This window comes from Perissodus microlepis, chromosome 6 (genome assembly GCF_051167445.1).
Source record: "Perissodus microlepis isolate ML-2025 ecotype Zambia chromosome 6, ASM5116744v1, whole genome shotgun sequence".
In the NCBI taxonomy this organism is placed as follows: domain Eukaryota; kingdom Metazoa; phylum Chordata; class Actinopteri; order Cichliformes; family Cichlidae; genus Perissodus; species Perissodus microlepis.
In genome coordinates this window covers 10,830,972-10,857,548 of record NC_140466.1, presented here as the reverse complement: position 1 = coordinate 10,857,548, position 26,577 = coordinate 10,830,972, and the positions used below count along the sequence as shown (strand labels likewise).

At 37.5% G+C, this 26,577-nt stretch overlaps 1 protein-coding gene across 1 annotated transcript; it reads right to left on the bottom strand.

The window, feature by feature from the left end:
- Positions 1-226: 226 nt before the first annotated feature.
- On the bottom strand, positions 227-25,980 carry LOC146385137 (complement C3-like). The gene is made up of 43 exons (XM_084930707.1): positions 25,841-25,980; positions 24,834-25,032; positions 23,362-23,524; positions 19,154-19,248; positions 18,553-18,641; positions 17,496-17,578; positions 16,612-16,699; positions 16,389-16,491; positions 16,060-16,180; positions 14,335-14,450; positions 13,296-13,442; positions 12,907-13,006; positions 12,729-12,823; positions 12,446-12,637; positions 12,144-12,308; positions 11,776-11,905; positions 11,622-11,690; positions 10,838-11,032; positions 10,625-10,745; positions 10,461-10,549; positions 10,200-10,339; positions 9,792-10,010; positions 9,187-9,250; positions 8,963-9,052; positions 7,783-7,986; positions 7,501-7,576; positions 7,234-7,393; positions 6,952-7,047; positions 6,552-6,702; positions 4,517-4,602; positions 4,202-4,279; positions 3,947-4,102; positions 3,796-3,858; positions 3,621-3,702; positions 3,407-3,455; positions 2,852-2,942; positions 2,659-2,745; positions 2,450-2,564; positions 2,216-2,305; positions 1,761-1,853; positions 1,592-1,675; positions 1,021-1,165; positions 227-936 (listed from the first exon to the last, which is right to left on the bottom strand). The coding sequence occupies exons 1-43, from the start codon at positions 25,963-25,965 to the stop codon at positions 795-797; spliced, it is 5,046 nt and encodes a 1,681-aa protein (XP_084786833.1). The 5' UTR covers positions 25,966-25,980; the 3' UTR covers positions 227-794.
- Between the last annotated feature and the right edge of the window lie 597 nt (positions 25,981-26,577).

The window sequence follows — 26,577 nt, the reverse complement described above, 5'->3', positions numbered from 1 at the left end:
CAGTATTTCCACAGAGCATTAATCAGTGCTGAAAACCAGTGCGTTACAGTGTGATTCTCAACATTTTCCACTGTGACTATGTTAGCTTATCAAACACAATTGCAGCCACTAAGATCAAATATGACGGCAATCTGTTCTCGCACAGTTCACAGTGCATACATTGCCAATGTAACCTAAGTTTTGAGGAAGGAAAAAAAGCTCGATATAAAAATTTTTTTTTTAAAAAAGGACAAGTAGTGCAGATATAACTCAGGTTATATAATTTAATTTGTTGTTACATGGGTAAACATGCTGACATTTTATTTTTGTTATTATTAACTATCTATTAACCACCTTCGTACACATGATGTTACATGATGTTTTACAAACGATTCTTACATGTTCGTCCAAATATAGGTACCATTTACACTGTATTTTTTCAAAATGTAATGTAAATGTGGAGTAACTGATTATTTTTCTGTATACTACTTGAAAAAATCACCTATTATCTCCTTACAGTCGACCAGTTCTATTCTTGCCTGTCTTCATCTTCCTGTCTCTCTGTCTCAGTCCATCAGGGGACATTTGGGATGTGGTGGAAGAATGCATGTTTAAGACACTTCCTCACTGGCCTCACTACAGACCTGGAAGTCTGTCTTTAATATACAGTTTATGATTTTTTCTTTATTTTCTCCTTCAGAAAGCTAGCCTAATTCTCTGTGTTGCTGGCAGGTTTTTGTTTGCCTTTTTTTAAAAAGTGTCTTACTCAACCTTTAAAAAACATTTATAGATTATTTTTATTCTCTTCAGTTTCACTAATTTCGACATCCTCGGATCATGTATTCATTGACCATCTCGTTAATGGCTAAACAGGTAGAATTATGTTCCTCAGTTGTACATTCTGTTACTGTAGGCCAGTACTCAATCCAGGTTCTCTCACCAAGGACATACTGATACCTAATTTGAAAGTGAAAAACAGAAAAAAATCTTACAAATCTATGAATACTCCCAATATCACAAGAAGAAAAAACAACAACTTACGATTGACTCTTTTCATCTTTGAAAATATCTCCAGATGTTCCCATCATAAGGAAGGTTTTGCCCACTCCCAGATCTAAAGCCATTCTGCAGTGTGGATAACCTAGGAACGTGCGCTGTCTACCCTGAGCACCCACATCATAACTTCCTGTAATCAATACATAGAAGAACAAATGCAAATCACACATAAAGGAATTTTTTACATTTTCTTTGTATTATTTATAGCTCTAATCATCACTTCTGAAAGATTGCAAACTACCTGAAAACAAACAAACACATAAGTAGGCAGTTTCGGGAAGAATTATTGGTCAGAGCCCAGAAAATGAATCTAAATCATACTTAATTGTGATTCCTTTAAAATTCACACATTAAGAAGAAGCTCAGCTATGAAAAATTAGGTGGCATTTTAATTCTGAGAAATTCTCAGCCAAATATTTGAAAAGAATGATGGCTGAAAATGTCTTAAATTCAGACAAAGAAGATATTTGGTATCACCATAGGGGATCAGATAGGGAAACAATACAAATTGCAAACATTTTTGGTTCTGTCACAGGTTTAAATAAAATCAACCTACCTTCTTTGATGACTTCCAGCACCTGCACTGTGTAAATGTCTGTGGACAAACCATCTTTAAACTGTTCCACGCTCACTTTGTATGCTGAGGACAGACAGTATGTAGACTGTTAGCTCACCTACTCTGTTCCTTAGAGTATTTATTCCATATTTATTAAAAACAAACTTACCAAAATCTATTTTGCTCCTCACTGTAGTCTCACAAATCTTATCTTTGCGTTCATCATTGTTGATTTTTCCCTTCTTCTGCATACTACAATTCTCTGGAAATATACAACAGGCACAAAGGGATAAAGGAACTAAATGAGATTATGTGGAATTTTGTGGACTGGTGATGGCTGCATGGATCTAAGTCACATTTTAAATATGTTAGAGCTGTGTTCGTGTTATCTGCATTTGACTGACAGATGAGCTCCTATTAAACAATAGAGCCACATTGATGCGATTGAATCACACGGGTGTATTTGTCACGGAGTGTCTAAAGTACTTTTATAGTAAAAAAAAAAAGAAAAAAAAGTTCCAAGTATTGTGTACAATCTACCTGTTCTAACCTTTGGATACCAAAAATGTTTAATAAAGAATTTCAGAGGTTAAAAAAATGTATGTAGCGTCATGTCCTGCTTACCTTCAGCACATATGCATTCATCATTTCTACAGAGGCGCAGCAGCTCTCCAACTTTCCTTTCTGGATGATAGAATCTCACACATTTTGTTTCTGCATTGACAAATAAAGATGTTTTTGCACCATTGTAGTACATTTAAAAATGTAATATTGCACCCAACCACATGAAATGAAATCTACTGGAAGCAAAGACGAATCCTTTACGCTCAAAAAATGATTCAAAGATGCCAAACTCACGATCACTTTGTAGGTGGTCGCTGAATTCATAGACATATACAGAAGCTGGTTGTAAGATGCCCACTTTCAGTTTCTGATGGACCCTAAAGGCAATCTCCAGCTCTGTGTAAGGAACCTAGAGGAGAGAAGTTATGAAAAGGAATTAAAAACTGATGCGAGCACAGGTCAAAAGAGAAAAAGTAGAGAGAGGGGGAACACTGATCGCTTACTTTGTTCAGGTAAATGGTGAGCAAGCTTCTCTCTGACTCAGTGCTCAGCCTGTATTTTGAAATAGTGCGGGCATGCCCTTTGGCTTGCTACAATGAAACACACACATCCACGGTTCAAAATTTAAAGATGTCTCCTTAATTAGAAATACTGAATTCTGAACAATTTGAGCCCATTTGTGTTTATTTTTCTTACTAAATCCAGATCTTTTGTGCTAACAGTGAAGCCAGTTAGCAAGCCTATATCCAAGACTGGTGTGGTTGCATTACGCTCCTTGTTCTTATAGCTGTAAACAGAACAGGGAGAATAAGTAATCAAAGAATGAAAAGAACAATTATAAAGACAATTATAAACAATTATAAACAATTATAATAAAGAACAATTTCTTTATCAGCAGTAAAAGACACAAAAGTTACAAATCTGTATAGCTCTAAACAAGAGCTGTGAGAGAAATGTTTTAAATAAATTTTTTAGTGCTGTCAGCGCTAATCTTGTTAAAATGACGTTAACGGCATAACCGCATTAACGGGGCAAATCTCCGTTAGCGAGTTAGTGCAGATCGCCCCGTGCGTGGTCGCTACAGGTGTTTTTCTGCCTGGTGACTTAATTTCACAATTTTTCCAAGTGTGAGCTCAAGGTTGTTCATTTGTTGGTGGGAATAATATATAATATTGTTAAAACCTTTAACGGAAATCAAATCATTTGAAAAGTTCAATGAAATATACATATATTTATTTTTTGTCTACTTACAAAACCTTAATTTTTAGGTTGTAGATATTTTCATCATCACCCAGCGACTCTGCAGAGGCAAAGCAATGGAAGACTTTAAATCTGATTTACAGTATTTATTTTTAAAAAGCTCAGAAAAAATCAAATTAAAATAAGAAAATTACCTCACATAGATAGTCAAAAAATGTGTACAGTTATCTTAAGATGGATAAACCGACAGAGGGCAGCAAATTACCTGGAAGGAGCTGCACTGACAGGTTAAATTTCTGACAGTTGTCTTCTTTTTCTTTCGGCAGTTCATAATACAGCGACGTTATCTGTGATACAGACAACAGGAGCTTACAGCAAATTCAAACACAAGGAAACAAATAAACAACAAATAAACAACCAAAACATTGCATTTTACTTACCGTCAGTGTTGCTTCTCCTGGTCCTGTGGCTGACACTTTCACGTCTTGGTTTATGACGTTGATCTGTCAGGGATGCAGAAATCAACACATAGCAAGCAGAAGGAACAGAGATGCTGTGTATTTACTTATGTGAAAAAGAACACTTTCTCACTTTAGATGTTCTTGTAGCAAAGTGGTTTTCCCAGTTAAAGTTGTATTTATCAGGCTTTGACCTCCCCGGCAACAAGATGTCCACATTCAGATCGTAATCTGGCTCTTTTTCACTGGTCCAGTACTCTGCTATTGCCTGGTACACTGTCATTGTGGCCTGGGGAGAAAAATGATCAGTGATCAATAATTTGTGGCCAGAGCAAGATTAACTTCATCAGTGGATCAGTACATGAGGATATTAAGATGTCTTCTTTACCTGAGCTGACCCATAGCCTCCATTCTCTCTGATCTGTTTGTTGAACCATCGGACAATTGGTCTTGCTTCATCAAAGGCCTTTAATGGAAGAAAAGGGTTGAAATACAGTGTATTTGTCTTATTTTAGTTAAATATAGAAAATCTTATCAAAGCTGTTATATAATAAGCACGATTTCCACAGACCTCTGCATATCCTCCTACACTACATCTATTATCTTCTCTGTGGTCTTCCTTATTTCCTCCTGCCTGGCAGCTCAATCTTCTATTACATGTAAACTTTAGCTACATGTACTGCTCTGTGACACAGATACTTACCTTGGCCCTAACAAGAGCCAATAGAGCGTAAGCCGTGGCCTCCACTGTGAAAACTCGTCCTGCAGGTGAAGGCCAATAGCACGAATCTAAGCAAAACACAGAGACAGTTTTGCATCAAGTAATGTGGTGCTCTGTCTAATCTTTAATTTTAATAATTGTTATAATAAACTTGATAATAGGTGGGTAAGGTTATATAAATGTATACACAAGTTCATACACAAGAAAATGCATTCCATTTTTTCAAAAAGAAAGCTGCTATTTGACAGGTGCTGGCTGGGTGGAGGATTGAAGAAAAAAGGAGTGAAATGCAGAAATGCAATGCTTGTTGTTACTTTAGTAATAGTTACCAGATACAACTCAGTAGATAATTGTTGGTCCTATGGAAAGAGAAGGAACCCAAAGAAGATTGCTAGGAATAAATGCACACTGGATAAGCAGAAGAAGATGGATGGATGGAGGGAAAAACACAGAGGTGCAAACATCAGTGTCTTACTTTCTTTTTCTTACAATGTGGCAGTTGAACGTGCATATAAAGATGGAATCACAAACACTCATGTCATATATTTTAGAATCACGCTTAAAGAAATATACCCCCCAAAAAAGGTTACACATTCATCCAGCAGGATGTTGATCCAAAATGTTCGAGTCACTCATTTAGTAAAACCTCCTACACTACATAAATGATCCAAACTAAACTTCTCCACTTACTGTGGCTGCTAAAAAATAGATTAAAAAAATGTCATGGAGAACAAAAATCTGTTAATAGCTGTCGCCAAAACTGTCACAGAGACTGGTTGGGTCCACACTCAAATGTTGTCAAGCTGCTCTTCAAGCTAACCGACAGAAAGCAATAAAACCAAAAGTTCCATCTCTGATCTTTAGTAAAGTCATTATTGGGTGTCAGAATACGCATCTATTTGTACTGATTTTGAGTTGTATACAACTTCAAAACTAACAAACTCATTTGTGTGGAACTTTCTGCTTGTCAATTGTGCTTTCCAGTTGACAGATGTGTATTAAAAAAATCATTTTCTTTCACATTTTTTCTCCTTCATTTATGTCAAACAAAGCTGTATGTAACGTTTCTCGCGGTTAGTATCATGGTTGCTAGGCAACCTGAACAGCGTGACGAAGGCTAGACCGTCCCATTTCACAAGCCTCTCACTTCCGCACTTCTCGTACTTATAGTACGCACCGTGCGTAGTACGCGTAGTGCGCGTACTTCAAGCGTGCAGACCCTGAATTGGGACACAGCCATCGTGAACGCTTCCTGGCCATCCAGCGAAACTCTTGGGAAGACAACGTGAACATTTTATTTGTACTGTATAATCTGCAGATTCTGCCAGAAATCTGCAACTATCCTTTGAAGCACCGCTCCTCTGTAAAACAGCAATAAGGATAATTATTAGGTTATCTACATTATTATGTAAATAACAAAATAACTTAAAGCAAAAATTGGGAAACGTAAAGTCCGAAGTCTTTATATTAAGGGCCATCAGTCAAACAATATTGTTTGCTCTGGGTCTAAACAGAGCGCGTTGTGTGTGACGTCTTCTTTTGCGCATGTGGGCCGCTTTGAGCGTTCACACTGGAGCGCGTTTGCTGTCGCATTTTAGTTGTAGTGTGAACAAGCAGACAAAAAAATCGGATTTGATCAAAAAATCGGAATTGAGCATTAAGACCTGCAGTGTGAACGTAGCCATAATGTCAAAATACATTTTTAGGCCACTTTATCTTGCGTTTATAGAAAGCTAGGATATGCACTGAACTACAGAACAATTCCTGGAATGTTAAATAGCACGCATATATTTATAGCATTTTAGAGCTTTTCTTTCTTGCAGGTAACTACACAACCACACTGATGCTTTACATGAATCTCTAATAAGCTGACATGTACAGTGAATGTTAGACATGAGAGTCAATCCGTTTGACCCAAGTTTTTGTGATGTGGTTGTTGATGTAGTTTTGCACAAGCTATTTATTATTCCACTTTAGTACTACTATCTTTATATTTTGGATTGTTGTGTTACAGCACCTGGGGAAGAAAACTTAAAGAAGATCTCTCGGTTTAGTTTGTTTTCATTGGCCATGGCGTATGATGTTATGGCAACAGCATAAGGGTTGACTAAGCTTGGCAGACGCCTCTCCAGGTAGCCCACTGCTTTGTCTATGCTCGCTTGCAGATTCTGGATAGAAAGAAACAATGAAGGAAAGAAAGGTAGAAGAAATGTAAGATCACGTCGACAGGTAAGATTTAAGTTGCAGCTGCACAGATGTTTAAAGATCTGCAATATGGGAACAAAATGTACAGACTGCCAGTCTTTCAATAGATCAGTAAACGCACTATCCTTCATTTTTTATATTTGACTACTGGGTTTCACATTCTGTGCGTAAAAGTTTAAAAAAAGAGAGATAACGAACAAAAAGGCACTCACATGAACAGTTGGAGCACATATTGTGTGTGACTCTTGCATAGAAATGACGCAGAAAGCTGTAAAGGAGGCATCTGAGTCTGTGTCAAGCACATCACCCTGTACATGCAAATACACACAAGCATGTCAAAACTACTGATATATATACTACTTCTTAATATATTTAATAATAAAAGTTTGCTGATTCATCCAAAATGACATTCGGTATACTATTCTGCAGGTTTGTATTTTATGCAGGCTTTTGTTAAAATGAAGAGTTAATGTTAATGAAATCCGTGCACGCACAAGAATCTCTTTGAGGGACACACTTCCAACTTCCATAAACATGCCGTTACGTTGCTGTGTGTTCACGATCAGAAACCTGACAGCGTTACAGATCACTTCACTTTGCACTGCTATCAGATTGTTGGCCAGGGCGAACACCTTGACAACATATGCTGTCAACCTAGTAGAAGAAAGAAGGTGTATATGTAAAATCAACACATAGTCATAATCCGAGTGAGAAAATATGCAAACATTTACATATTAAAACCCAACAACTGTAGGCCTCACCAGGTGCTGCTGGGTTCATCCTGAGTCCTAGCGAAAGATCCATCTTTTTTACTGTATTCAAGTTGGTTGTGGTATCCTAAACAAACCAAAGAAAGTAAACTCAAGTTATTCACTATTGTTCAAACTCTGTACTAAAAGTTACTGAAAACCAATTTGAATAGTATTTTTAAATTAGGTGGTTTTGTATTGCTGGTTACTGTGAAGTGTGACCTTTGGTTTTTACACACAGGGCTTTAAAAAAGAAATCTCTCATACCTGTGCTAACAGTTTGTGTTAACTTACCAGTTGTGATGTGCTGGAGGGCCTGATGACGCTGGTCAATGTTCGCAATCTCCCAGAGATCGGCTCTGTCTAAATATGTGATTGCGATAACTGGTAGGGTCATGTGAATCATGTTCTCCTCTCCACATCCTGAAGGCTGATAGATCAGACCACCCATTGACTCCCCACTAATTGTGTTCTTGAGCACGTTTCTCTGTTGTTTCCCTGAAATTAATACACAACCAGTCTCATCATTTGCCACTGAGAACAAGGTGGAACACAGGGGCGTAATTTCCAGGGGGGTAAGGGGGGTTATGACCCCCCCCCCCCCCCCCCCCCCCCCCCCAATAATCAGACCCAACCAATACAACCCCTACAATAAAATTATGAATTAGAATAGAATAGAATAGAATAGAATAATCCTTTAATTGTCCCACAAGGGGAAATTTGGTTGTATCAGCAGCAAAGAAAAGCACATATACAAAAAGAACAGGACACAGAACAGAAAACAAAATTATTATTATTTCTTTTTACATATTTACATCATGGACAATAGTTACCAGAGCAGAGTACAGTACAGCTGTTGAAATTAGCGTACAGATAGTGTGCAAACAGAGCAGGATACTGAAAGATGTTTAAATAGTTAAGAATATTTAGAATAATTAGAAAAGTGCAGATTGTGTATTGTACCTGTGCATTAAAAAGTAGACATGTAACTTCCAATAAGTTAGTGTATATATAAGCTGAGAAAAGTAATGTGCAGTTATAATAGTAGAAGTGACCCCCCCAATGTTCAGCACAAAGTTACACCGATGGTGGAACACGTAGCTCTTACCAAATAAATACAGTAATCCCATACGCATTCTACATATAATTTTCATAATATGAATGATTTTAATTAATTAATATGCTTGAAATGTTTGGGGTTTTTTTTTGGCAGGCTCGCCAGATATGATGTAAGCATTTGAAGGCTGATCATTAGTGTGATCATCACTGACGATATGTCACTGCATGTTGAATATTGCTAGTGCTTTTCCCAAGCAGACAAGACTGTGCTGAAAGTCTGCAGAAACGATTACTGTGAGGAATCTGACATGACACTGGAACTGCCAATGAAATTTAGTCCTGTTGGCACCACTGCCTCTTATCTCTGCAGTAATACCGAGGTGACACTGCAGGCACTCTGATGTGTATATCTTACCTGTTAGTGAGATTTGTGTGCTGGTAGGTGAGTTGGGAACAAAATCTATCACAGGAATCTTGCTATTGAGGATTTCCACTTGTCTGCCATCTAAAAAGTTGAAAAAGTTTCATTAATACTTACAAAAAATAACCAGAGATGATAGCTGTTCATTATCAGGCTATAAGCAAATGAATAAGTTACTATCTTTTCTTTAACTGGAGCTACTTAACATTGATACTCACCTGTACCTCTTTGTTTAGGGTCCAAAGTTAGAGTATGAGAAGATTTGATCAATATGCCTTCAGGCTGAAAAAACAAGCAGTCACAACTTTTTAACTTGCTGTACATCAAATTTAGATGAGAATTATTTGTCCTAGGTGGATTTGATTATAAGAAGTATCTCAGTTTAGTTCAGGCAGATCCACTAAAAAAAAGAACAACTTTAAGTCAGCAGTAATTTATATTTTCCACATTTACAAGCACACACTGAGGAAGGATGGTATGGGAAGAGCAGCGAGTGTGCCAACCTGGCTCGAAAAGCCATGGCAAAAAGGGTGGATACTGTGTTTTGGCAGTTTAACAAAGTAATATAAACTCAAACAAGCAAACAAAAAATGAAACCTTAAACCTCCCCAGAAAACTACTGTATGCTGAGGAAGAGTTGAGTGTAAAACGTGTGGATTGTCGCATCAGACACAGGATAAAAAGGAGGATGGAAGTAGGTTCCAAAGCATTTTTTAGATAGTATTTAATTGTACCCTGCATATCTGGCTGCATTCAATGACTTCATGTGTCTCTTAAAGGTAGGGAGCTAAGTGAGTTGGTAGAATATGTCTTTCTTTCTTACCACTACTTGTAGCATTTTCACAATTCCATCACTGATACCAAATTCTGAGTCTTTGACAGCTGCTTTGATCTCAATGCGGTGCTGTCCCTCTTTTGTAGGAATGATGGTGAATGGTACAGATCGTATACTTTTGGCCCCGACTTTAATCTCCTGACGATATTGCCCACGTTTAGATGCTGCACTGCACACATGTTCCGCCTCAGTCAGATCAATGCGCACCTTGAAAATAAGTTCATTCAAGGATTTCAAACACTTTTTGTCATAATCTACAGAATATAAAAAATCGCTACAGTCTCTGATCAAGTTCCACTGAAGAACAGTTAACTGAATAATAATAATATTAATGATAAAATGTCATTGAATGGAACATTATGGTGGTGTTGACGTGCTTTATTGAACCAGGCTTACTATGTAAAGATTGGGACCATGGTTGTGGATGACTGCCTTAATTTCTAGCTGCTCCCCACGAACAGCAGAGTCCGGTAGCTTCAGATCAACAAAGAAATCTTTACGGACAGCTATCTCTAATGGATCACCCACACAGATACCTTCAAAAAAGAGAAAAAAAGAAAAACAAACAAAGACACAAACAAAGCAAAAGAAAGACCAGTTGATGAGCTATAGGTTGGCTCCTTGATCTAGAGACAAATTATATCAGTTCATCCTCACCGTGAGTTCTTGATAGACTAATACCAGTGAGCTGCCAGGTTGTAATTGAGTCTTGCAAAGGAACATTTTTCGAAACTAATGTTGTTTCACTGAAAAACGAAAAATTAACACTTTGAGAAGTGAAGGTACTAATATATTTCAATTCTATATTTCAGCTCACTAACCATTTAGCTCTGATCGCAGGGCAAGCAGGCAATTTGATATCAGACCACAGCCAACTTTCAGGGAAATTGGTGCGGGAAACAATTTCATTGCTGTCCATGAAACTGCTGTCATCATCCTCACCTGAAGTTTTAAAACGTTCACATTTTTATTCCTTTATAGTGACCAGTAGGACCATTTATAACCACCTTCCATCCATTGTTCGTGTTTCTTACTGCGAGCCAGTTTGAGGCCATCCTCCTTCCTCTCAGCTCTCTTTTTTTCCATTTCCTTGCAGCAGTGCAGGAAAGCCTCAAAACAGGCTGTATCAGCGATAAACTCACTGCGCTTCTCACAGTTAGATGAAGTCGGGGTTTCCCGGATTCCATCTAAGCAACAGTCACGTTCCAGTTTGTCTTTATATTGACTCACTGTAGAGAAAATAGCATTTAACAGAAAGACAAAAGGTGAGACTCCTTCTGACCCTTATTTTTTTACACAGAGGTATAAAAGACTAATAATTAGTTTATTTATTAGAAATAAAAAAAGTTTCTAAATTTAATTGAATTTGACAATCATTGTCACATTTTTTTACTGGTCATTTATGTTACTTTAGCTCAAAATAGAAAAAAAAAACTTAAAAATGTTTACTTTGGTACAACAACAGAGCAAAGTGGAAAGTCTCAAATAGTGATAAAACTAGTACTTTAAATCAAAACAACCTATAAATGTTCTCCATATAATTAAACTATAATTTGAATAAGAAAACACAAACGCAGAATGTGGAAAATGAATTGGAGTATAAAAATTGTTGTAGCTGTAGATGAGACAGACTGAATTATTGTACATAATAAATAAATCTTGTAGTATTGTAGAAAAAAAAAGACATTTTACTTATTTTTTCTTGTACAATCATATAGCATGGAAAAGTTAAGCTTTAGAAATGTTAGCAACACAAGGAGTTGTTTGTAAAGCCTGAAGTGTATGACAGAAGATCATGTAAGTGTTTGTTGATCTTACATAAGGTAGTTGTGACATTCATCATATCAACGGCCCTTTTTCTTCTGTTGGGGTTCAGACATTTCAGCTCTGGAAATGAAACACAGACTAGACTTTACTATTTTGGTTTTAGAAGAAAGAAGGAATACAAGTGTGAGAGTAAAAAAGAGGTCACCTTGTCTGTAAGGAGTTCCAGAAGCTGTATTTGACTCAAACAGCAGCCCAGCATCATAAAATACACTCATGCTATCCTTCCCCCCACCTGGTGTGCACCCTGTGTCATAGTTCTCCACAGTGTCCCAAATCTACAGTATGGAAGTTATACACACAGAGAAGCAGATAGTTTAAGTTTAGGGTTCAGCTATGAGTGTGCTGGCAGTTATTTCTATAGTTTTTGGTTTAGTCTTCCTCCATACCTTTACATATTAAAATGTTCTTGAGCAAAAAATGCAACAACTTGTATCTTTAGTCCACTGCCGTTAAAGTGTGAGCCTTAAACTCCTTAAAGTCATTTTGAAGGGGAATAAATGAAAAATAAATTACCTTTTTTTGGGTTAGACGGTGCTTACTGTTTAGGACGTATACACCTTTGTCAACTGCGACCAGTCCAACTGTGGCTTCTGGATCACCTGTGATTTTCAGGCTTAATATTTTGCGAGGCTCATAGAATTTAGAATCATGAGGTGCAGGTTCTGATTGAAGCTGCAGCTGGAGAAGGAAGGAAAAGTAGATTTGTATTCGTTAAAGCAACCAGACTGTAAATGGGAAATATACTAACTTTAACTGTGGTGCGCAGGTGTGTAATTTTCCCACTTAAATTGCTACATCATTATTATGCGTCTCACCGAACCCATGCAGGAGTCTTCTACATCCACCCAGACAGAGTCTGACACAACTTCGTTATCATTTGGATGATAATAGGCGATGATGCGGAAAGATGGCAGCAAGTCTTTGGTAACAGTGATGATTAAGGATATCATTATTTGACCACTTGTTCTGTAACGGCCATATTTCACGAGCTGACCTCTGCTAAGTATCTAGAGAAAAGAAACTGAACATCAACACTTATCTCGTATGTACGTACAGTCTACTATGTACGCTTGTTGTGTAAGTAAATATGTATCTCACCAAGTACGTTATGTCATTTTGAGCATTTCGCTGCCCACTGAGGTGAATGTTGATCTTCATGTTTTGCCTTTTTTTTACTTCAGCTGTATCCACCCCTTTAAAAACATTAAAAAAATCTGACTTAAGAATTCTTTTTTTTTGGATGTCACTACCTCTCTAATGTTATTTCAGTACATACCTATGTGAATGTAACTGTTGCTCTGAGAGGCATATGGGAGAGCAGTCATGGTGGCTGACGCTTGCCTTTCAGGTGAAATTTTAACATCGTTGGTCTTTGCCTACAATAAAGCACACGTAAGCTAATAAAGTAATTGACTTCGCTCTCACTTTCATTCAGCCTGCATATAGAGGTGACCCATGTACAGTACAACATTGCTTTATGTGCAAAGTTGAATTTAATTATATCAAAGCCAGTATTCAGTAACAACTAAATATATACAGAATAATGATTATGAGACAATTAACCTAACAGTATCTTTAAAAATTTATCCCACTGGGGATTTGAAGATTCTTGCATATCAGATAAGCTTATCTAACAACTGACAACTATTAGGTTTTATGACTTACTATGATTTTCATTGGTTGAGGATTATTGACTGTATTGATAGTAAGCCTCGCCATGCCATTAGCTGCGGTAAAGCCTTGGACATCACCTGGGTCAATCATCACTGCAACACCTTGTGCAGGAGAGCCATCAGGATTCAAAACCTCAATCTGCAAAACAAAGCAAAACAACAATGATTTATCTACTCCTTTTGACCATCTTTATACTTCTCCGTCAACGCTGTCAAAGCAAATATTCACATTTTTCACAATGCCTGTCACAATCCTGGTAGTGGCGATTTTACGATTTTCTTTCATGTTTATTTTTTTGTTCTTCTCTTTTCATGGGGAGAAGGGGGGGGGGGGCTCTGTCACGATCCTGGGTCTTTTGACCTAGCGTTTTGAGTTTTAGTTTATTTTTTATGTTTATGGTTTATGTTTAATGTTTAAGTTCATTAGGTTATCTAAGTTCATTTGTTTATTAGATTCCCCTTGTTTCTTCTACCCCTGTGTTTTAGTCTCCCTTTGCTCTTTATGTGTTTCATGCTGCATGTCTTATGTTTTCAAGTTTGTATTGTCATGTCTGCGTCTCATGTTTCCTCTTTTATTTTGAAGGTCCATGTCCTACGTCAGTGTAGTCAGCTTTGCTTCCTTTGTTTCGTAAGTGTCAGCTGTTTCCCCATGTGTTTCCACTTCCCCTAATCACGTAATCATGTATTGTTCCATCCAGGCCAAGTTTCATGTTGAGGGTTTTTTCATGTTTGTTTTTAGTTCACCCAGTTTAGGTTAATGTTAGTTTTGCTTCAGTTTGCCTTGCCCTTTGTTTGTACCTTTTTTTTACCTGCCTCATTAAATGGCTCGATTTTTGTTAATATTCAAGTTTTGTTCCCTGTTCCTTGGAGTCTGCGTTATGGGTCCTTTTCATCAATCCATACCGTCTGCCTCTGCCAGACTGTGACAATGCCATCCAGTGGTCATTTCTAAAGTGACCATTTATGTATCTCAGATCATCTAACCGTAGTTTTATTTTTACAAACATGCAAATAAAGGTAATTCACATTACCGCAACATCGAAGGACAGTCCTGGTTTGAAATATCTGGACGTTTTCTTGAAGTGGATGGTGTAAGGTGATGTAACAATCTGAATACCTGTCAGCTCTGCCTCTGCCATTTCACTTCCTGTACAAACAATTACATTAAATATATGAATTAAAAATGATTATTAGCACTTTAAAACACAATAAAAACAGACAAGCAAAGATTTCAGGGAAACGGTAATATAGAAAGTTAAATGTACATGTTTTTGGTGCAGTATTTCAAAAGCAACTTAGATGCATTTTAAGTTGTTGGCTCTCAGTATATTAATAGCACAACATAAATACAATATAAGGACTACATTTAATATTGCGCCATGAATGCTATGATCCCAATTAATCCCAATAAAATGGAAGTGAAATTTCACACACAGGACAAGTCTCCGTCTGTCCTCTGTTGTGTTTTCCACATGGTTGTCTCTCTCCCTGTTCTGTGTTTTTCTATGTGTGTGTGTGTGTGTGTGTGTGTGTGTGTGTGTGTGAGAGAGAGAGAGAGAGAGAGAGAGAGAGAGAGAGAGTGGAGAACTGAGAACTGATTGTACAGGCATTATTAAATATTTACCAAAACTGTGTTTAAATTTATAAAGATAATAATATCAAGAGTTAATTTGGCTGAAAAGGGGACTTTAATAATCTGACAATGTAATTAATTAATATAATTTATCATTTGTAACTTTTTAAAATTTACTTGTAGGATTTGTTTTACGATACACGGATCAAAAATGTTAAGGGAACATAAGACAAAGCCAGTTAAACTTCAGGCGTATAAGTCTATCAAGTTAGGAAGCATAAATCATTGTATATGAATCTTATCTTTTTTGATCCAAATGAAAGCAACAACAGGAGCACTGGAAAGGCAACAAGAAGACACTGCCCAAAAGACAGTATCAGACTATAGACATATAGACACAGACACAGATGGTTGCTTTTTGCTAGTGTGCTTGTCACTACTGATAGCATTAGACTGTTACTGAAATGTATTCAGGTTGCACAGGAAGTTAGGTAAGGTTTGCTGTGTCTCCCAACATAGTCTTAATATTACAGAGGATATACCAAGAAATGAGGTGGAAAAGAAGACACAACGAGAGCTGGACAGGACTAGGAAGGGCATTAACTGAACAGCTGGGCTGATATCTGCTCCTCTGTGCAGAGAGAAACACTGCCAGAGCCCTTCAAAAAGACCTTGAGATGGCTCACATACATTATTCTGAGATAACTGCCAGAGAACACCAGAACTCCAAACACAGTTACACAGTTATATAGTTTACTGTGTAGCTTTTTGCACAGAGAATGACTGCTCACGGGATATTTCCTATTTTTTGGTTATGTGTGAAAATATCAGACGATCAGCAGTTTATGCAATCCTCAGACCAGTTTGTCACTCAAAACAGCCATCTCTCTCATTCTGATGCTTGGTTTGAATTTCAGAAGGTCATCTTGATCATGTCTACAGACCAATATTGAGTAACTGGCATGTTGTTGGCTGATTGGGGATTGACATTAACAAGCAGTCCAACAGTTGTATGCAACAAGGTGGCTGGTGGGTGTATTTCATCTTATTGAGAGTATTTCAGTAACACAGCTATTTACACACCCATTAATGCTTGTGTTAGCTATAGGTGTACTACTATAATTAACATTCACCTTTGATATTTTTAATTACACTCACAATGCTCTCTTTTACCATTTCTTACCGCTGTCTGTCAGCACATTGACAGCTGCAAATATGGAGCTCCCCACCAGGCTGGAGATGTTTTCAAAGGTCTGTTTGATGTGCTCTTTCTTCAGCGTGACTGTTCCTACACCATTCTCAATCTACAACACATAACACACATAATGTTAGTGCTTTATTTCATCTGGATGCAAATGTTGCAGCTCAGACCCAAACAGAAAACATTTGTTCTTTTCTTTGCATGTGTTTTAATACATGTGCGTAAAAGAAAAATGTGTGCAACAGAAAGACACAATAATAAAGATGAAGTGATGGCACACAACAGTGATGAACAAATGTGTGAGCATGTACCGACACTTTCTGAAGCGAGGCCTGAAAATTTGTCTTTTGGTCCTGATGCAAAACTCCAAATACCCCAAAAGCTGACCCATCCACCTCTTCACCAAACAGATAGCTAAAGCCACAAGAAAGTAATTAATAAGCTAACGAGGCCAACAAATGGGTATGATTAAAATAAAAGCATCAAAAAACATAAAAAAACAACAATCTAAAATCTAAAAAACGTTTTACATACGTAGCTTTGATGTTGATGGTGAGCTCATCACTGTCCACATAGAAGAAAGGATTTTCACGCGTCAGCTTGACCTCGAAATTGGGCAGCACTGAAATGACATTTCACTGTATGGTGAAGATAAAGTAAAGAGGGTAAAAGTATTGTTGTACAGGTTATATCTAAAGTGGATTTAACCCCTGGGCCTGAAAAGTGAGTCCAGAAAATGGGGGGAAGCCTTAAACCTGCATTCTTTGTAGCAAGTAAGAAAAAAAATTCTGTTTTGTTTGTTTATGTTTCGGTGGGTATGGTATTATTTTCTTGTGCTTCTAATTTTTTTTTGTTTGTTAGGTGAGTTAATTCCCTTTTCTGATCCATTCTGTCCTAGTTTCATTTATGTGTTTTGGTCCTTCAGCCTAGTCTCTGTATTTCTGTATTTTTTGTTCCACTGTTTAGTTGTGTCAAGTTGATGTTCTCTAATTTTAGTTAACCTCCCTTGTGTTCCCACTGGTTTCCTCTCCCATCCTCATCTCCCATTGTCCTTTGTTGTGTCCTTCCTCATGTCTTCCAGCTCTGTTTCCACATTTTTAGTTTTTTTGCTCCCACCCTGCTACTGTGTAGGACTTCTGCATTCCATTTAAAGTAAAGCATTAAAGCTAATTTTGAATTTGATTCCTACCTTCTTGGGTCCCAAATCCTGCTTGGCACACAGCTATTTCATGACAACGTGATCTTTACATTGCAAATGATGCTCCATATTAGTGAATAAGCAAGAGTGTGCTACTAATATGGTGACAGCCAAAAATGCTTAGAGACTTCAGAAACAGAGCTTCACAAGGCAGTGGCATGATACCTACATCCATCTTTTAAATGCAGTCTATGATGAAAATGCCCATGAGATAGCTCACCATAGTCCTTGACCTCAAATTCTGCAGAATAGCTCGACTGTGGTTTACTCTGGAAACTCGCCATCACTTTCCACAGTCCAGTGCTTTCAAAAGACAAACACATGTACACAGAGTCAGACTGACATGTGAAGGATATCTTCCAGGACGATGGCATGTTTCAGTGGCTAATTCTGTTGCTGTTTTGGCTTTCTCAATTCCCTAAAGACTCATCCAATTTAAATGTGCATAGCTGAATCCCCAATTTAATACACTCATAGTGCTTAAATATCCAGAATGATGTGTGTGTAGTTTGGCATATTTTTGTTTTTAACTGAGACATGGTGATGCTTTTAGATGAGTAACATAAATGCTAACATGCATATGTTGAAATGCTGATGTTTATGAATAATTGTAAGTGTGTTTGCCAGGTTTTGTGTGTTAAGCAGATTCCACATTTACTGTATTTGCTGAAAGTTTCCTTTGTTTATCTTTTAATGTCTACTTTAATGTCTGCTTTAGTGACATCACAACAAGCTTGGATAAAATCCTATGCACACCTTTTTCAGCAAAATAGGGCACATCTTACTGCCAGACACAAACACCTTTTTGTGATGAAAACGCAAGACAAAAATGTTTTAAGGGGCATTAAATGCATGGCATACTGCCAATAAAAATTACCCTGTGATGTTTAGTTAATTCTTTATAAAATCATTCACATATAATGTGAAACTACTTTCTAACTGCTCTGTCCACTTCTTTGATGCAGAATACCCCTTTCTCACATCAAGTATCTAGGAAATGTAAATGGATCAGCTGCCTGCAAAACCGCGCACGTTCTCAATAATAAATTCCGTTATAATAAACACAGAGACGATGGTACAGGTGCTTAACATGTGCAACTTGCAAATATTAGAATTCTAATAAGTACTAAATATAAGCATGTTAAAACTCTACTTATCACTATGTCTCAGTTATTACATATATGTAAAATACAAGAAACCCAACCTCCCCACCCCACCCCTCCAAAAAAACAAAAACAAAACAAAACAACAAAAGCATGGAATTAAAAAATATATACCTGACAATTTCATTAAGTTGAAAATGTCCAGAGTGGATTCCTGATTTCACAGAAACTGTATCGAGTGGGAAAATGATGCCTTCAGGGTTCTAAAAAAGAAAACAAAATAAAAACCAAAAAAAAAAAAAAAAAAAAGTTTTATACTTTGATTTACAAAAAAAAAATCTAGCTCCTTCATTGATACTTATTATCTCTTCTGTCATACTGTTGTTGTATTATTTATTCTATACACTTAATGTTTTCATGGCATATTAAGTTATATTAAGAGTCTATTAAGACTCCATAAGCTCAAGCCTTTATCAATCTCAGTCATACTGCCTTCATACTACCTAGATATGAAAAGCAACAGAACATGTAATACGACAATGAATTCTTCAACCAAATGACCTCAAAATTCAATCAAATAACACATTTTAATACCCATCCCAAATTAATCCATATAGTCAAATTCTAGTCTGTCTGCCAGTTAGTTTATTGCTTGGTGCAGACTGATGGTAGTGGTTTATCCTCTATAAAACAATGACAACTTGCCTTCATCTAAAAAGAAAGTTCTACAATATCACATTCATTATTAAATAAAAGAATAAAACAAAAGCAATACCACAAACTGAATGGCAACAGAGGTATCACTTATGGTGGAATTGTCCCGCTCCACTGGTTCCATGTTAGGGGTCAGTGCAAATAACCTGTAATGAACTGAGAGAAAGGTTATTCATGTTATTCTACATTTAGCTCTGTGACTGTTTGGCTTTTTCAGCTGCTTGTAACAGTAGTGTATGTAACGTGTTACAAAGTAACAAAGAATTGTATGTTTACGTCCTCATCAGGATAGAGCTTTGTGTCAGTGTGTGCCTATGTGACAATGTCTGTGAAGGTTCTCAGTCATCCAGGTCATCGTAGTCAAAGGAGCTTGCAAAGAAAAGCGTCTGCACTTCTTTAAATTACTTGAAGACGTTTCACCTCTCATCCGAGAAGCTTCTTCAGTTCTAAGGTCAAATGGTGGAGAGTCCCAGATATAAACCTAGTGGGAGTATCCCCCCACAGAGGGACAAAAGGACCCCCTGATGATCCTCTAATCGCCTGAGCCAAGGTGTGAAACTGGGTGTGGGTCCCAATCAGCTAGAGTTTTGGGTGAGTTCATTGTGAAACCTGGCCCCACCTTATCATGCGAATTCCTGAGATCAGATGGCCCAGGATGTGAGTGGGCGTTAAGGCGTCTGGGAAGGGATCTCAAAACTGGATTATAGATGGCAGAGAGTTGGTGTCGTAAACCACCGCCTCTGTTCAAAGATGGTCGCTCACAGTGGACATAGATGGCTTCTTTCACTCCTCTTTCAAACCATCTGTCCTCTCTGTCCAAAATGTGAACATTGGCATCCTCGAAAGAGTGTCCCACTGTCCCACTCAGACCCATAGTCAGTAGCATAAACTCAGCCACTTATAACATTGCAAAACACCTTGCTACCATCCTTGCTCCTCTCGTGGGGAACACCCCACACCACATCAAGACCTCCACCGACTTCACTGACAAGGTCCAGAAACTTACCCTGGATCCAGATGAAACCATGGTGTCCTTTGATGTAGTCTCTCTCTTCACTTGCATACCCACCACGGAGGCAGTGGAGACTGTCAGAAAACGACTACAAGAAGACAGCTCCTTGGAGGACAGGACCAACTTCACACCCGATCAGATTTGCACACTGTTAGACCTCTGCCTCACCACTACATATTTCAAATACAACGAAGGCTTCTACAGACAAAAACATGGCTGTGCCATGGCCTCCCCCGTGTCACCTATTGTAGCCAACCTTTACATGGAGGAAGTGGAAAGGAAGGCTCTTGGCTCTTTCAAAGGAAGAGTACCCAGCCACTGGTACAGATATGTAGACGACACCTGGGTCAAAATCAAGACACAAGAAGTGGAATCCTTCACTGCGCACATTAACGCTGTGGATAAAAACATCAAGTTCACCAGGGAAGACACAAAGGATAACTGTTTGCCTTTCCTGGACTGCGCTGTGCACATTGAAGAGAATGGCAACCTCAACATCGAAGTTTACCGGAAGCCCACACACACGGATCAGTACCTCCTGTTTGACTCCCATCACCCTCTGGAACACAAACTTGGAGTAATTAGGACCCTACACCACCGGGCAGAACATGTTCCCTCTAAGCCTGAAGGAAAAAAGAAGGAACACACACATGTAAAGGAAGCACTCAAAACGTGTGGCTATCCTAAATGGGCGTTCTTAAAGTCAGCAAAGAGGCACAGAAAAGAAGATCAGACACCAGCGAGGGAGGATAAGAAGGACAGATGCAACAACATTGTCATCCCCTATGTAGCCGGTGTATCAGAAAAACTCAGGAGGGTTTTCTCCAAGCATGACATCCCGGTGCATTACAGACCCAGCAACACGCTCAGACAAAAACTGGTTCACCCGAAAGACAAAACGCCAAAACACAGACTTAACAATGTGGTGTATGCTGTACAGTGCAGCGAGGAATGCCCAGACCTCTACATTGGAGAGACCAAACAGCCACTTCACAAGCGCATGGCACAACACAGAAGAGCCACCTCCACAGGACAAGACTCAGCAGTCCATCTGCATCTTAAGGATAAAGGACACTCTTTCGAGGATGCCAATGTTCACATTTTGGACAGAGAGGACAGATGGTTTGAAAGAGGAGTGAAAGGAGCCATCTATGTCCACTGTGAGTGACCATCTTTGAACAGAGGCGGTGGTTTACGACACCAACTCTCTGCCATCTATAATCCAGTTTTGAGATCCCTTCCCAGACGCCTTAACGCCCACTCACATCCTGGGCCATCTGATCTCAGGAATTCGCATGATAAGGTGGGGCCAGGTTTCACAATGAACTCACCCGAAACTCTGGCTGATTGGGACCCACACCCAGTTTCACACCTTGGCTCAGGCGATTAGAGGATCATCAGGGGGTCCTTTTGTCCCTCTGTGGGGGGACACTCCCACTAGGTTTATATCTGGGACTCTCCACCATTTGACCTTAGAACTGAAGAAGCTTCTCGGATGAGAGGTGAAACGTCTTCAAGTAACTTAAAGAAGTCCAGACGCTTTTCTTTGCAAGCTCCTTTGACCCCTATGTGACAATGCATCTATAACCATGTTATGTAGTATTGTAAAGTGAAGTAAAAATGGGGCAGATCATTTTAAATATCAATTGAATATCACTGGTATTGGCATTGGATTGATACTAGCATGATAGGATCAACACTTTGTTTCTATCTTCTAAGTTCTATATGTAGCTCACTGAATCGTGTTAGATTAAATATTTTTTGAAAATGAAAAAATGTGCCTCAAATATGTGTGTTCTGACTCTTCAATTTCTTTTATTTATAGCCTATAGCACATTTCAGCACCTGAAGTTGACCTAAAAAAATCCTTTAGAGACAAGCGCAGTTACAATAGAGGTCTCCAAAAAAAAACATGTCAAGTTGAAGTGTGTGTGTGTGTGTGTGTGTGTGTGTGTGTGTGTGTGTGTGTGTGTGTGTAAGAATTTGTAAACTGACGATGATTCATCTCATACAAAATGACACACTGCCCTTCCCTACATAAATTGCCTTTATATTAAAAGTATTGGTTATCAGTATTGGCAATACAGGCCCTGTATTTATTTTATCAGACCACTAACAAAATCTGCAGTATTGCACAGCACTAGTAACAAGTAGAGCAAGTAATTTGATATTGCAATAAAGTAAAAAAAATGCTTTTAGAAATCCCCAACACTACAAAGGGGGTTGATTGTACACATTGTAGTTTGCTGTGGGAGCCAAAGGGAGGCGCCAGATTTTCAGGTTTAGTTGTAACTCTAAGTAAAACATAAAGGTGAGCTCTTTCATTCCGCATTTAAACAGAGTAATGCTGTGCTTCCAAGGGTATCAGTAACCCTGCATTTAACTTCACTTCCAGCGGAACATCTTTTTTTCACCACTAGAACTATAAGTCAAAGCAACAGCGCAGCATTGGCAGGAACAACAGCTATATCAACATAACATATACATATATTTTAAAACACAATTTCCTTAAACTCAAAATGAAACACAAAGCTTCAGAGACATGATATGACATTTTTTTTCCTACACTAGAATGATTGTATGATGCTCTTTGGTCTGATTTTAAACTTTGCTGTAGGTTTTGTGTTAATACTTGAGAATGAAAGAAAGACTTTGTTTATGTCCTCATTAAGATAGAGATTTGTGTTGTTGTGTGCCTCATATGTGACAACGCATGTTGGGCCATGTTATGTAGCATTGTAATATGCCACATTTCCCAACATGCCACAGTGTTTTTCAGCACAGTTACATTAAAACCATCGGTATCTGTTACGTCTCAGGGAGAGTCCTCTCCTTAATTTTTAATAGTATAAATGCAGACAGGCCTGGTTTGAAAACTAGATATATGGTATATTTCTAAGATAATACTCAGAAAATCCCACATGTTTTGTATTGAAGAAAGACTTCCGCTATTTTCAACAGACCTTCATTTATCTATTGAGCTCTACTTAGACCTCTTTATATACTTTTCTTGTTTCTGTATCCAGGATACAAGCATGCAGAGCAGGATTTAAGATTTTCCTTTTTCAAGGTATAAAGGAGAAGCTGAACAATGACCTCTTTCTTTTATCATAAATTACTGTTTGAACAAAACAATAACAAGACAATCCAACATAAAGAGCTAAGACTAAACAACTTTATTTCTATTATGAAATTCCTCTTTAAATTCAGAATGTCTAATAATACAGAAGCATTTTATCATTGTGTATTGAACTTACCTTTGCTGTTGGGTGTGTAGAGAGTCTTGTCCGTCTGGATGAAGATGTATCCAGAGTGGAAGGACACTAGGACAATTTTCTCCAGTTTCACATCAGGGAACTGAGCTTGCAGGTAAACATACTGCTTCCTTTGTGGATCCCTACTGAAGCCTTGAGTGGGGATCTTGGACCAGTGTGAAGAAACAGTACAATGCAGGGTACATGAGATAATTAAGTTAAGGTGGTAGTGCAGTGCCACTTCAGAAACTATTCGGACACTTCTACTTTTTGCACACTTTACAGTTTTGCAAATGTAATTTTTCAATGAAAAATTAAAAGTTTCCCAACAATGTATAAACTTATAATAAAAATATTAAAAAGTGTTTTTCTATTTATTCTCTTTCCTAATTTGTAACAATCTGACATGTCATTTTTGAAAGTATTCAGGCTCTTAAGTCTTTTGAAGCCTGAATAAGAAGATTTGTCTGTAAAGTGCTGTCTTCAGGCTCCTTCACAGATTGTATGTGCTTTAAATCGAGGCTTTAGCTGGACCACTCATTAACAGTCAGAGACATGTTCCATTCCAGTATTTTTTTGGCTGTATGGTTATCATCTGACCAATTTCAGGTGGCATGTACTTTGAATAAGGTTTTCTTCAAGTATCTGCATTTGGCAGTGTTTATCCTTCCCTTACTATTTCAGATCTCCACCAAAAAAAGTGCAAATACCATCATGCTTCACTGTCTGGACTGTATTGGCCACATGATAATCATTGCCTGGTGTAAATGGATCATAGCTCTTGATGTTTTGCTGAAATAGTTCTGTTTTTGAGTCATTACATCTTTGTTCTTGTGTGCTGTGACCTGAAAATGTATCTGGAAAACTTGAATTTTCTTCTCTAAAAGTTGCTTCCTGAAAACTGAAAGGGTTTTCCATTGAGCACATTCTCCCATTTTTGCAGAGGACTTTCTAAACCTCTTTGTGTGATCACTGGGTCCATGTTTACCTCCCTGACCAACTTTCCTTTCTAATCTGTCTGGCTAAAACACTATAAAAAGTATGTGTAGTTTTATACATGTTACTTTCAATTATAGAGCCAACTGCTCCTGGACAATGGAAGATTTGCTAATGGTTATATAAACTTGCTTTAATCTTTTCTTCACCACTGGCTTTGTTTTTTTAATACAATTTTTAACATTTCTAAAAACATTTTTTTTAGTTTTATCAATGATTATTGAATGTAGGCTAATATGAAAAAGTCAGTTTGATTAATTCAAAACAAATTTATAACAAATCTTATAACACAAGAAACATTTAAAAAACGTAAGGTGTCTAACTTAATGGTGTACATATGCTAACCTTTAACTTAAACTCTTGTTCTGTATCACTTTGCTTATTATTATGCAAAAACTGAGGGCTGACAAATCCAAACAAGACTTACCTACCAACGAAACCAGTTAACAGTAACATAGATTTCCATATTTCTACATTACCTTAATTTGTCCAAAGGCCTGAAATTTATTTGCACTGGTGAGGTTCACAGATGTTGATATCAGCCTTTTGGATTTGGTCGGATAGCTCATTACACTAATTTCAACCATTAAATCGCTTTCATCAGTGCAGTCTTGACACTCCACAAAGATGTTTTGTGCTGTTCCTACCCCCAACAAGTTGGGGGCAGACATCACCTTCCTATGGAGCAGTGGTGAGACAGAGAGGAAAAAATTAAACATTGCTTCTAAGAACAGGCAAACACACTGTTGTTTACCACTGACAAATACAAATATTTACTTTTTTCTTTTTCCCCAAAAGCTGACGGGAAGTTCTGGTTTAAACAATATGTTTGACTCTCTTCTGCTTCGAACTGGACTTTACACATAATAAGTGATCCATTGATTATCTTGACTAAGGTACTAAGTACTAAGTCAATATAATATTTCATCACTGTTATTATTGTTTATTATGGTTGGGATGGGAAAAATAAAAAAACATCTAAAAAGTAATAAAAAGTCTAGTTACTTGCAACAGAATGTTAATTTATACAACAGAAACTGCTAAATGACTAGTCATTATGGAAGTAACAGATGAAATGCAATTATTGAAAATCTTTGCTCGTATAGGTTCAATTGGAAAACCAGTAAATCAGTAAAAGAGTAGGGACGGAGTTCCCAGACAAAGACAGCTTTTATTTGAGCTTTAAAAATAGACTGGAACTGAAGCAGCATATTAAAATGAATTAAATAATACATTATTTCATCACTACCAAATTTAAATTTAATTTTCTCATCAAAGATATAGTGTATGATATAACACTCTGACATGTCTGAGGGGTGCAGAGCCTACATTTGATATTGTGCTGTACATATAAACATTACAGAAAATATTTAATAGCACCAGTAATATAAAAAAAACAATAAATTCATGCTGTTATTTTACAGACAAACATTTTCAAATCACAAACTCTTGTAAACTTAGAGTTTGGATCTTGAACTCTACTTACATGGGTGATCCATCAGTCAGAAAAATTAAGGACAAAAAGGCCAGTGAGGCTAATAGCCAAAGCCAAGTCCTGTATGTCCCCCTGCCTGATCTCATATCTGCGCTTACCATACAACTCTGGAGCATTTTTATCCACGTAATGCCCTCCTTCTGCACTTTGACTTTGACCCAGTGCAGTTTTGCCCAATCAATCTACTAGATCAGGTAAAAAAATCATTGAAAATGTTAAAAGTATGCACATTTGCATACTAGAGCAGAGTTCTCTATGGTTTGATTTTAAAAAATCAGGACACACACTATCAGACTTAAACAGCAACCACCATCTTTTTTTCCAAAGCTAACACTGTTTGATAAGCTGCTGTATCTCCAGAAATTGGTGAACAGTATTTTTTTAAAAAGTAATATCTAATGCAGCATCATTCATATAAAATATATGATTCTATTGCAACAGCAAGTATCATTTGTTCATGTTAAACTAAGAAAGGTAAAATTAAAATGCAAAATCTTTCTCAGCAATGGAAATAAAATCAAATGAGATAATGTGTAACTGGAATAACACTTTATGATTGACACTTGGCCCAGAGGTTACTTGAAATTAGATTACTTGTGTGTGTGTGAGAATAATCTTCTAACAGGTGTACTTAAAATTACTTATGTAGTACTTAAAGTATAATCTGTATCTCCTTTCCTGTAAGATATCCATAATTTCCAAATAAAGTACCTTACATTTACTTGCAG

Coding starts and splice junctions, on each gene's coding strand:
- LOC146385137 (XM_084930707.1), bottom strand. CDS start 25,965: ATGCTCCAGAGTTGTATGGTAAGCGCAGATATGAGATCAGGCAGGGGG. Junction 13,007..13,295: donor CTCAACCAATGAAAATCATA/GTAAGTCATAAA, acceptor GCTTTATTGTAG/GCAAAGACCAACGATGTTAA. Junction 4,603..6,551: donor CTTTAAGTTTTCTTCCCCAG/GTGCTGTAACAC, acceptor TGTTTTGCTTAG/ATTCGTGCTATTGGCCTTCA.